The 11,855-nt window shown below is 46.8% G+C and overlaps 1 protein-coding gene across 2 annotated transcripts; it reads left to right on the plus strand.

Annotated features, from left to right (window-relative positions):
• The first annotated feature begins 1,240 nt into the window (after positions 1-1,240).
• On the plus strand, positions 1,241-4,660 carry BATF3 (basic leucine zipper ATF-like transcription factor 3). 2 transcript variants are annotated; one of them, XM_035559497.2, is made up of 3 exons: positions 1,241-1,401; positions 1,998-2,102; positions 4,010-4,660. In XM_035559497.2, the coding sequence occupies exons 1-3, from the start codon at positions 1,366-1,368 to the stop codon at positions 4,193-4,195; spliced, it is 327 nt and encodes a 108-aa protein (XP_035415390.1). In that variant the 5' UTR covers positions 1,241-1,365; the 3' UTR covers positions 4,196-4,660. The 2 variants fall into 2 exon arrangements, with proteins under 2 accessions (XP_035415390.1, XP_035415384.1); XM_035559491.2 differs by lacking the exon at positions 1,241-1,401 and adding an exon at positions 1,687-1,812.
• The last annotated feature ends 7,195 nt before the right edge of the window (positions 4,661-11,855 follow it).

An 11,855-nucleotide genomic window follows, 5' to 3' on the forward strand; every position in this document is an offset into this window, starting at 1 on the left:
CCGCGCTGTGTTCAACCGCAGCTCCAGCCCGAGTGTGTGTAGGCTGCTTCAACGCAGACAGAAGTCGCTGATAAGCTGCGAGGGTAAAGTGTAAATTCAGCTGCCTAGGCTGCTTTCTGGGCTTGTTTTCTCTCCTGCATAGAAATGTTCTGCCTTTGCTGCTGTGTTACCTGGAATTACTGTGTAGGCATTTCTGCAGATGTACCAGAGATAGAGCTTTAATACTAAGCAGAAACTTGTTCCCACAAGCAAATTTTGACTTTTCGTTTCCTTTGCCACTTTGAACACCAGCAGACCGTGCTCAGGCCCAAGGGAACCTTCCTGCGACTTGTCCCCTCCTTGTGGGGTCCTGGAAACCTTCTCAGGCTGCAGCTGCCAGGAGTTACCCAGCAGCTGGGTGCTGGTGTGACGGAGAAGGGGAGAAGCCAGGCGGGGAGAAACCAGGGGGCCGGGAACATCCTGCAGGGTGCTCACAGACCCAGCACAGCCTGCGGGTGCCTGCTGGTTGAGGCATTTTGGTGAGGGAGCTGAAGGGGCCTGTCAGGGCTGTAGGTCCCAGGGGACATTGGAGTGGGGAAGGCTCGCTGCTGCTCGGTCCTCCAGGGCCTGGGGAGCTCTAGGAAAGCACCAGGTGGAGGTGGCCCAGAGGGCAGAGACAGAAAGCGCTCCGAGGTGGTGCAGCCGGGCTGGGGAGAAGCGCTTAGCCAGGCTTTTCAGCGGCACTGACTTTGGGCCAGCTCCTGGCCCCCAGCTGCGCATTTCTCTCACCTTCAGCACGAACTCTTAGCTGGATCTTCCCAAAACGTCCGGCTTTATTCACTCCATTTGCAGCCTCTGCAACCTCAGCTTCATCTAAGCTGCGTGACTCAAACTTCTGGGGAAACCAGAAGAACGGGGAAGTGCCCCCTTCATTGAGATACCTGGGGCTTCGTGCGTGGTGCCGGGGAGCACCTTCCCTCGTGGGGACGTGCGCGTGCCCCGCACGCTGGCACATGGGGTGCTGTGTGCACACACCTACAGCAGAGCAAGGGCGTTGGCAAGCGGCTGCCAGGGCAAAGAGGAATTCTTCCGAGCAGAGGGAGAAGCAGTGGCTTGGTTAGAAGCGCGTTAGGAAGGAGAGGAGCCGCGCTGCTCGGTGTGGCACAAGGCAGGGAGCTGTGTCCTGGAGAGCCGCGCTGTCCCCAGCCGCTGCCTCGCTTCGCCTTTACCAGAAGCGCGCGGCATTTCCTTATTATTTAAAGGAACAGGGCGAGGAGCGAAAGCGAAAATCGTTTTATTCCAGCCCCGATGCCTCGTCCTCACGCCGATGAGCCTCGCCTTGCGCCGGGCTCCCTTCTCTGAAGCCCACGGCGCTCGGAGGAGCCGATGGCGCACAAGTGCTGCGGGCAGGAGTGCGCGGGGGTGAGGCTGCGCGGCTGCTGCGCGGCTTTTGCGCCTGGCCGTGCCAGCCGGGCTGCGGGGGGGAGCAATTTTTTTGGAGGGGGGGTTCTCCGGGGGAATTTCGGGCAGCTCCGTGCCGCGGGGCCGGGAACTGGGGGGGTTCCCCCGGCGGCGGGGCGCAGCCCCCGGGCCCTCCACGTGTGCTCCATGCGGGCGGCGGCTCCGCCCCGGGGCCCGCAGGTGCCGGTGCCGGTGCCGGGCCGGGGCGGGCCGGGGGGGGCCGTGCCTGCAGCCCTCCCTGCCTCCTTCCAGCCCTCCCCGGGGCCGGGGCTGCCCAGCGGCGCCCCGGAGCGGGCGGCAGCCGGCGGCATGTCGGGCGGCGTCCCGGCGGCGGGCAGCGCGCTGCCGCGGAGCTCCGAGGGCGGCCAGCAGGTAGGGGCGGGGGCACGGGGATGCGGTGGGTGCCTGCCGGGGACCCCTGGGTGCCTGCCGGGGGCCCCTGGGTGCCTGCCGGGGCCGCGGTGGCCGCTTGCCGGAGCTCGTCGCTCCCGCCCGCGGGAGTCCCCCGCCGGTTCCCGGACGGCCGGCGAGGCGCTGCTGGCTCGGTGTCTTTCCAGAGTCACGAAGAAGACGACAGGAAGGTGAGGAGGAGAGAAAAGAACCGGGTGGCGGCGCAGAGAAGCCGGAAGAAGCAGACGCAGAAGGCAGACAAGCTGCACGAGGTGCCCGGGGGGCTCGGGGTGCCCGGGTGGCTGGGGGAGCCCTGCCCGGCGGGGACGGGGGGACGCGGCCGTGCCCGCACCTGCTGGCCCCTGGCCACCTGCGAGCTGCTCCCCGGGGCTCCTGGTGTCCCCCGGCAAAGCTGCTCGCTTCTGGAGCCGGGGTAAGCCCAGCAGGAGCGCTGCGATGGAGCAGGGATGCCCCAGGGAGGAGGTGGTGGAGGAGGGGACCGCTGCGGGGTGGCAGCGCTGGCTTCACTCAGCTTAAAACTGTGATGTGAGGCAGAAATACCCGCTCGAAAAGGCTTCTTAGGAACTCCAAAACTGGCGCGGGAGCTCGGTTCAGTTAGCTGCTATGCATGTGCGCTCTGATAAATAGCAGTGGGTGTTTCCAAAAAGCATGAAAGTGGCTCATTCTTCCAGAAACTCTCAACGCTTCTCGATATCACACGTGCGGTTCTAGTCCCCAGCACAAACGCTGGAGGAGAGGAGTTGCCGCTCTCCGGGTCGGGATGCTGCCCGACACAGCAGCGCTTTTGTTGTAGCGGAGCTCCCGGGGTAGGTGCTGGACCTGCTGCTGGTGGCTGTGTCGGTTGTGCAGGCTGAAAGGAGCTGCCTACGGGCAGCAGAGGCCAGGAGGCACAGGGTGGGGAGTTCGGGGTTTGGTTTTTCCCAGATCTTCTCTGAGTCAGTGCCTGAGACAGCCAGGTGCTGGGTGCTTCTGGATGGGGCAAGCCCTGGCTTTTCTGGAGTCACTGCGCCGTCGTGCAGCCACTCTGGTGTTCCTGCTGGGCTCGGGGCTCTTCCTCATGCTGGGAATCTTCATTCCCAGGTTTTTCCAGGTGCAGGCAGATCTGGCTGAAGAGGCGTTCCTCCTCAGCAGGAGCAATTTGGTGTTCTCTGCCCTGCAAAAGGGATGGAGCGACTGGAGGGTAACGCTTGCTCCATGGGGCTTGGGGCACAAGAGGAGAGCAGAGCCGGGGATGGTGGCCTCTGCTACAGGGATGTGTCAGGAGGATCCTGCCTGTTTTACTCCGCATGTGAGTGGTTGCTGGAAGGGTGTCAGGGAGGGCAGGGGGGTCCAAGCTGCAGCAAAGAAGAGAAGCAGAGGCAGCCTCTGGCTGCCCAGAGGAGCACTGTGCAGGGCTCTCCCCTCTGCCTGGTAAACAGCCCCTTGAAGGCACGTGTGGGCTTTGAAGCCTGCTCTGAAGCTTTCCCAGGGAGGTGAGATTGAGTGGGCGAGTGTTGAGCCCCAGGCCAGCAGCGAGGTGCAGACATCTGCAGGTTTTCTGTGGGCTGTCTCTGAACCTCAGGCTCTCTTCTCTTTGGGATGAGAAGTCTTGGCAGCAGGGACACTTGAGACCCGCAGCTAGCAAAAAAAAATGTGACATGCGAGTCTCACATCCGTCACAGGTGCGTGCTGCAGAGCATCTCAAAACTCCCCTGCAGTTAACAGCAGTGTATGCACTGCCAGAGGAGCCTTAGCTCAAAGGCATCCTGGTCAGGGACAAGCAAGGCAGTGGCCAGGATTGCTGGTGACCAAGTGGGGGCTCGGGACTTTGATTTTCATAGCTCTGATGGTGCGGAGCTGCCTGGCACAGCCTAGGGCTGGGAGAGGCCGCCACAGGGGCACCATCACCTGCCTCTGTAGCTCTGGGCTGCGGGGGAGCCCCCCATCCAGGGGCACCTCCTGCAAAAGGAGTCGCATCATGCTCAAGACGCAGGTCGTGAAGTACCTGCCCTGTTTAAGCACCCAGGTTTGCTCGAGGCTGTTCCTGTCCTTCCTTAGCATTTTGCACATTATAATAAGAAACCACACTTCTTTCCTACAGTTACTTGAATATACTCAAGGTGGGAGCACTGAAAAGAATGTTTTGACTATGAGTAGGCTTTTTTTTTCCTCCTTCCAGGAATATGAGTCTCTTGAGCAAGAAAATACCTCCCTGAAGAGAGAAATCGGAAAGCTAACAGATGAAATGAAACACTTGAGTGAAGTGTTGAAGGATCACGAGAAGATCTGTCCACTATTGCACTGCACCATGAACTTTGTGACCGTACCAAGGCCCGATGCACTTAGTAGCTGCCTGCCCAGATGAGATGTCGCCTCCACCACCTCTAGATGCGATGTGTGAAAGTGCCAGTACGAGGGGAGATTTGAAGAACTGCATACTTAGGGCACAGGCCTTCCCTTGAAGAGGGCTGGACTTGACCACACAGCTCTTCTCCACATTGAAGTGTTTTAGTCTCCTGAATCTCAGGAAAACATCAGTATGGAAAAAATGACAACTCGAACTGTGACTTTTTATATTTTTGTAGAATCTCCGAGCCATGGTTTTGCATTCAGAAATGTCACAGTGCGATGCAGCCCACCATCGTGCAACGGAATGTAGACAGGGAAAAGTACCGGCCTTGGGCTGAGATGCCTTTCTCCCACGCATCCACTGCTAGCAACCCTTTGTCAGTTGTCATCCTTGTGTATCAGATTCTGGCTGCTGGTTTGTGGTTTTGTTTCTTTTTTTCTCTAAACAGGTTTGGTTAATAAAAGCAATGTCCTATCTTTATGGTTTTCTCCACCTTCTTCGATATCCAATGTCCTTAGAACATCTCTCCTCTTTGTTTGCTGGTCAAATCCAAAGTCTAATGGTAATCTTCCTGTCAGTTGCTTTATTATTTGCTTATCACCACTTCATTAGTCCCTCTTTTGAAATGCGTGTAAACCATTGAGTTTTCCCAGTCTTTATTTCTTTACTATCCCCAATCATCAGCCTCTGCCAGCATTAATTCTCATAATTTTTTGTATTCTAAAATACGGCTCAGCCAGTCTCTAATAATGATAGTCTGCTCTGTGTCGAGGAAAAGCGAAACAGTCTGCTGGTTTTAAACGTGTTTTTAAAAAGCAGATTTTAAAATTTACTGCTTTAGTGTGCACACTGAAAATTAACTAGGGGATTATTTGGGGTTGGGGGAATTGTTTGGATATTTTTTTTGGTAGTGCATTATCTTTATCCTTTATCTCGCATGTCACTTCTGGTAAGTGATGTCCATGGATAAAATGAGTTAATTTGGCTAGGCATTTAATTCCATGTCCACATGGGATAACTGCATGCAATATGTCTTATTACTACTTTTAACTATTTTTTTCCCTTTCTTACAAAAAGGAAGAATTATGACCATGTTTGTGAGAAACAAACAAAAATTTTCTCCCCTTCTCTGAAGCTTCTTAGTAGTGTCAAGCTCTAGAAATGTGAATGCCCTAGCCTGGGATCCAGCAAAGAGTTTCTCACAGTGCTTACCAGTCAAAGAGCATCTCTGGATAATAAAAAGCTCTATCCCTTTGCAAGCTCTCCCACTTCAGCGTTTGGTGATTTTTTTTTTTTTCCAGCTCAACTCGTGAGATTCATTTCACCCCTCAGCTGGATTTATGTATTTATCAGCAGGATATGATCTGAAAAGTTTAAAAGATTATATATATTTAGCTTCACTAGTTTAATTATGAATTACAGTTTAATTATGAAGACAGTTGACTGCACAGTTTCCCTAATTCTATCTGCCTTCTAAGGGCCCCCTCATGCCATTGTCTTAGGCTAGAAACTCAAGATCAACAGGAGGAGGGAGTCTTTGGTTTCTTGAGAAGTTTGCGTTAGGTTGTCCCTAAGAGAATTTTCAGCACTTGCAGAAGCGATCTACAGCCCAAACATGTTGTTCAAAGTTTCTTATGGTCCTGTAAAAATTGATTCATCATACAAAGAAAAGCAGGTGCAGTCCCTGCCAAGGAAAATGAAAACTTCAGGACACGTTGCAGTATGCTTTTTGGGTAATGTCCTCGACAGGATTCTTCGTGTCACCCTTAATAAAGGAAGCTATCTTGAGTATCTTCATCCACCCACCTACATTCCTTCCCCCCTGGATGCCACAGTGTAATTTGGGCTGAGTAGAGGTGTAATGGAGAAGGTGGAGCATAGTGGAAATGAACAACGTTTGCTCCGGGAAAGTTCATTATAGATTAGGATGGTCAGAGTGCGAGAGGGTATCTTCTGTCTCTTAGACGTGTATGTGTGGCTGAGCTGAGGCTGGGGTTGAAAAGGAGCTAGCTGAGGTCAGAGCTGATGCAAAAGCGTGGTATCTCCTATGAAGCCCTGCAGACCCTCAAAAATGGGAGGAAAGATCTACTACCTTGTCCAAGACAGTCCATCCCAGCAGAATCCTCCTAAGGATTTTGTCCCACAGGTGCTTTCCTCTAGAAGGGGAAGAGTAGTCATCTGTGTGAAATCATCCTCCTTACACATGTATTCTTCTAAATATCTGCCTAGAAACTGGCTACACGTTATTATGTAGTAGTCCAAGTCCTTTTGTATGTTCCTCACCAGTAAGCAACGATCTTGTTCTGCTTTGCAAACTTCAGTCCGCTGTTTCTGCATTTAAGTTTATTGGCTTATTAACTGCGTAATGTCTGTGCAGAATGTAAAGGGGAAAACGGCTGAACTCACAGCAATGTCGTGTGCTTGCAACAGCAGCCTAAGTCCAAGGCTGTGCTGCTGTTCCTTGGAAGAGCTGGGAGCCCCACAAGGGCCCTCATGACCACAAGTTCCTTCCCACAGCCACAGGGTGTAGCTCCAGCCTGTGCATTGGGTCCCTTACTAACAGCGTGCTTTGAACCCTCGGGGCAGGGACTGCTTCTTCCTCCTGCATCTATTGCATCATTTTTTATTTTTTTTCCCAGCACTGTTACCAAAGGGCCTTATGCATCATTCTTCTGTTTAATAGTTCAACGAAGGCATCTATCACAAACTGTGTTTTGTACGAAAAAAGTTCAAAGGCAGTTGAGAACCCTAAGCAAAAGAAGTGAGCAAAATGAGTGTCCCAAACTAAATAAACCCAACATACTGATACATTTGTAGAATTATTGTCATAGCTGAATCATGTTGTGAATGACACAATGACCTGTTAAAGCACTGGCTTATGTATCACTAATACAAAAATATGCACTTGGGCTGATGACACTGTTTGCAGGAGCTCTTCATAAGTATAGACTTATAGAGAGTTTCAAAACTGAAAGTATGTTCTGGAGCCTGGGATAATTGTAATGTGAATAGGGAAGCAGAAAGGAGAACAGAAAGGAAAAGGCCCATTTGTTAAGGAAGCAACAGAAAGTTCTTTTTCAGATTCAGACCTCTCCTTTTGCAGCAGGGTATTACACTATCACAAAAAATGTTTCATACCTATATATGGCTACTTATATTCACAATGAAGATTACAGTTAGACTAGATTTGCTTAGTGTGCATTTCCTTTTGTGTTTTCTTTGAGTCTATTGAAAAATCAAAATGCTCAGTTCAAATTTACCCAAAGATAAAAATATTAATTCAGGTAAGCAGACTGGGTCCAATTCAGCTGTTGTCTATTCATTTCTTTGAGTTGATGGTGGGTCAGATTTAAATTTATATTATTTTTAAAAGATAATTCTGGCCTCCAAAGATAAAAGATCAACAGAAAGACAAAGTCAAGCTACCCAAAACTGTTAGAATATAACAGATCAATTATTATACCTCAAGAGAGTTGATTAGAAAGTCCCGCTCCTGCCCACTGATGTTTTATATTTATGCCTGTGAATATTTACAAGTGTCTTCATGTAGTCATCCAGAGTCCTGCTAAAAGCACACCTTAAAAAAAAAAAAATTTCAAAAAGCCTACAGACTTTGGGTCTTTCTGTTCTTTTGCTTGGTACCTTTTTTACTGTCATCTGCTGATCCTCCTGTACTACTGCTGGTCTCACCTGCACTTGTTGCTATTTCCCTTGTATTCTCCTGCTATTTTATTTCAGATGCTACATTTTTCTCCCCATTCTTCTTTTGTTTTCCATCTGTTCCTGTGTGACTTGGTGACAACACTGCTCAATGTTATCAGTAATATAGGAACAAGTTTAATTTGTAGGAACATATAGAAATTGAACTTTGCTGGTACACCCCATACACGATTAAAGCATATTCTGTGCGTCTAGTTTTGTCAGTTGAATATTAAGGAAGGTGTCTGAGCAGTCTTTTAAAGTGTACTTAAAAGTGACATAACCTTTACTCTAGCCTATAAAACCCATACTGTTTCCTGTCCATAGATGAATGCTTTGCTGCATGGCTTTTGGGGTTTCCGTCCGTGAATCAGTCTTGAATTTCTGCCTCAGTGAAAGTGATAGATAAAACAACCATTAAAAAAAAAATCCCTTTTCTCTTCTTCCCATCAGTGTGGTGATATAATTCCTGTTACAGGAAGGAAGCATGTATGATAAGCAGGAGAAACGGTGGGTTTATTTACTGTTAGAGACTAACGTTATTCTCTTGACAGGAGGGTAGGAGTTTTCTTTTCGTAAGCCCTGGTTTGCTCTCAAATGGTCACTGGAGAAACATTTTACACCTACGCACAGAATGTAGTGTGGGCACCTATCTACAAGGGAGTGAAAGAATTTGTATTTATTCTTTGCAGAAACATGCATTCTGATTTCACTGGAAGCAGGAACAGTCCTACAGCTGCCTCAGAGGACATGTGGCACTATGCTTACTAACTTGGGTAATATTTAACTTGGAACAGTTACAGACTAACTTGAAGTGGGTAATTCTAGTAAGGAAACTATAGTAACAATTACCCCTGAGACTGCATGCTGCTTTTCTGGTACCCATTCAGGTTTTTTTTTTTATTTTTTTATTTTTTTCTAGATAGTTCCTATGGAAAAAATCCATAAGAATTGAGTAGGATTTTTTTCACCCACTGTAGAATTTTAAACCATGACATCAAAAGGGCTTGCCTAGTCTGGAAATAGCTGGCATAACTTTTGTAAATACTCTGTTCTCTATTAGTTATGTGTTTGGTCTGCTCTAAAGGAATCATTATAGTTCTCTTTAGAAGTGGATAAAGCTAAACCACAAAGGGCTCTGTTGGTATAGAATGAAAACGTTCATTTGGGGAGTTAGTACAGAATGACTACTGTGCTTCAGTTTCACAGCTTTTCTTATCCTGAATCAGCTTCTCCATGTAGCCATATAGAAAATGATACCCTTAATAGGTGTTTTTGTTTCAAATCTGCATTAGAAGAATTTTTTTATGGTATATGTTTAGTAAGTTCTACAGACTGCCAGTATAGCTTTTTGCACTCATCCAGGCACCGTCCAATGAAGTCTATCACAGACCATTCCCCCCAAAACTCAGTTCTGGCTAGATGTCTCCAGTTCTTTCTCCTCTGGAAGAACTTTCTCCTTCAAGTGTCTCATTGTGAACATACTGTCACGTTTCCATCACTCTGAATTAATAAAACGTTAAATCTCTTGAGTTTTCTTATAAGGAAACTGTCTTGGCATAAGAAAACTATTAATGTTTGTCTTCCACTGTAAATAGTAAGAAAACTAATTTATTATCTGTCTTAGGTAAAACAACTGAGAGTAAGGAATAAGCAGTAAGACTGCTTAAAATTTTGATGCAACGCAAGGTGCAATTACTCCAGCTGGAGATGATGTGAATTAGTACAAGAACTGAAAAATAACCAGAGGATGAGCTGAAGGAAGATTTGAAAAGGCTCCATTTTTTTGCAAAGGGACCTATCAAGCTAACAAATGGTTATAAGGGGAGATTCTCAAGGACTGAACTCCGACCACTTGTGTTTAGAATCTTTTGTATGCAGTTTGGATATGGAGGAACCATTGGTACAGAGGAAGATGGAAATATCATGCAAGAGGAACTGTGTGACCTTGGAAATGAGAATAGAAATGCAATGATCATTAATGATGCAAAGTTTACAGTCACAAACTTGAGCTAATAACAAGAATTTTTGTCACAAGGTGGAGACTCATTGATTGAAAATGACAATGAAATGAAAAAGCAAAGGCATATTAGTCAGTCACTGACGCTTGGGCACCAACATACTGAGGCAAAAAGGAAGTTAAATTGGAACTTAGATGTGTAGTAATGGGATTATTTCTTTATGTTCCTTTTTTCTGTTCTTTATGTGCATATTTGTGTTCTTTAAGATAGAAATATCCATATAACCATGCAAGAGCCTGATGAAGCAAAATTCCTCATCTGGAATTCTGCATACATTTCTGCTCAACCCTGATAAGGAAAGGTGACCCAAAGCTAATGTATGTTCATAGAAGGGCTGCTGTGAAGAATAAGGGAATGAGAAATTTTTTTTTGAGATCTTGTTTTATGTCATTAGGCAAATAAAGTCTGAGAAGCAGTAGGATCACAGTCTATGTAATTACAGTGGAGTAAGGATCACGGCAGGGGAAGTATTTTTGAAAAGAGAGAGCATTGGTAGAAGAATAAACAGGAGTAATTTGTATGTACTTTTGAGCTGTATTATGTGAAGAAAGAGGTTTAGGAATAGCCTTCCAACAGAAATGGTGTGTATGAGCAATTTTGTGGAAAGGTATGTACAAACACAACCTGTTATTTTTTAGGCTGAAGTTTTTTTATTTGATGTGAGACCAGTTGAGCATACTGGTGATCTAAAATATTTCCTCCTGTCCCACGTACTTATCTGCTTAAGTAAAGGTCTGCAACTGTTCTTAAAAAGCAAGAGGATCTTAAAAAATATAATAAAATAAAATAAAATAAAATAAAATATAGAAAATAGTCCCCGAGGCCCCTGCATTTGACATCTTTACCTAGCAGCTCATTTTGACAGGAGAACTAATGCATGTGTAAGACTTTGTAAAACAAGTGTCTCATGTCAAATTAAAGTATTGATTAAAGTAGGAAAAGAGCAGAAAAGAGAGGGAATTTTCTTCTTCTTGATGCCTATCTTTGAACCATGTCACATTCCCAGAAAAAAAGAAAAAAAAAAAAAAAGAGAGAGAGAGAGAAAGTTTTTCACAGAGAAACAGAAACAAAATATAACAGGAGTTTTGGGAAATTTCCCAAACTGTTTAGTTGTTTACTTTAAAAGCTGAGTTATTCCAGCTTTGGGAATATGCATTTGACAGAGGAATGCAGGCAATTTTTGTTTCTCTTACATCCAGTTCATTGATTAAATATATAAACAGGATGTCTTTAAGAGCAGAAAGTTTTAAAACAGGATTTGATACTAAGCAAGAGAGCTGCTAGTTCCCTTTTAGCTCTTTGAGTTTCATCTTTGCTTATCAGAGCTGTTTTAGGGTACAGTAATTTCCAAGTGCACTATTGGGTTCCGAGGTAAATAATCTCTAGAGATGAATATTTTTGCTTTCTTTTTTACTGTAAATGACAATAGTACACAGGGCTAGAAATTTCCCTTGTAAATTCTGGTCATCCCATTTGTTTGCTAAGTTCCAGTATGGACTCAGGACCTATTCTGTCAGAGCACTGAGATGTTACGCACCCTTGCTCATGCCTTTCTAGGGGGAGGTGATCCATCAGTTGTGCTTAAGGGTTTGACTAATGGCCCAGGGCCATGGAATTTGAAAGAGCCTTTTTGTTCATCCAGGTGAGGTGAAGAAATTAACGACAGCTACTTAAGTACTGTTTCTATAAGAACGAAAGTCCAGCGTTCCAGGTCAATAAAATGCTGAGAGAGCTTGCCTTGGTATGAGCCGTTGCCCTGCTGGTAGTTCCACACTCCTCCAGTCTGGAGTTTCAAATAACTCAGGGAGCCTCAAAGAGTCAGTGAGGTCAGCCCACGCAGAGCAGCTTGCAGCGGGAACAGGATCTAATTGCGGATACAATTCAAGCAGAAGAGTATAAACAAGGATATGGGTGGCTGAGAGTTGTAACATGAGGTTGCATGATAGCTCAGGCTT

This window comes from Cygnus atratus, chromosome 3 (genome assembly GCF_013377495.2).
Source record: "Cygnus atratus isolate AKBS03 ecotype Queensland, Australia chromosome 3, CAtr_DNAZoo_HiC_assembly, whole genome shotgun sequence".
In the NCBI taxonomy this organism is placed as follows: domain Eukaryota; kingdom Metazoa; phylum Chordata; class Aves; order Anseriformes; family Anatidae; genus Cygnus; species Cygnus atratus.

Excerpts from the sequence above, each read along its gene's own strand:
- BATF3 (XM_035559491.2), top strand. The coding sequence starts at position 1,750 with ATGTCGGGCGGCGTCCCGGCGGCGGGCAGCGCGCTGCCGCGGAGCTCC. Across the intron at positions 1,813-1,997 it reads GCTCCGAGGGCGGCCAGCAG|AGTCACGAAGAAGACGACAG; the intron begins GTAGGGGCGGGG and ends GTGTCTTTCCAG. Across the intron at positions 2,103-4,009 it reads AGGCAGACAAGCTGCACGAG|GAATATGAGTCTCTTGAGCA; the intron begins GTGCCCGGGGGG and ends TCCTCCTTCCAG.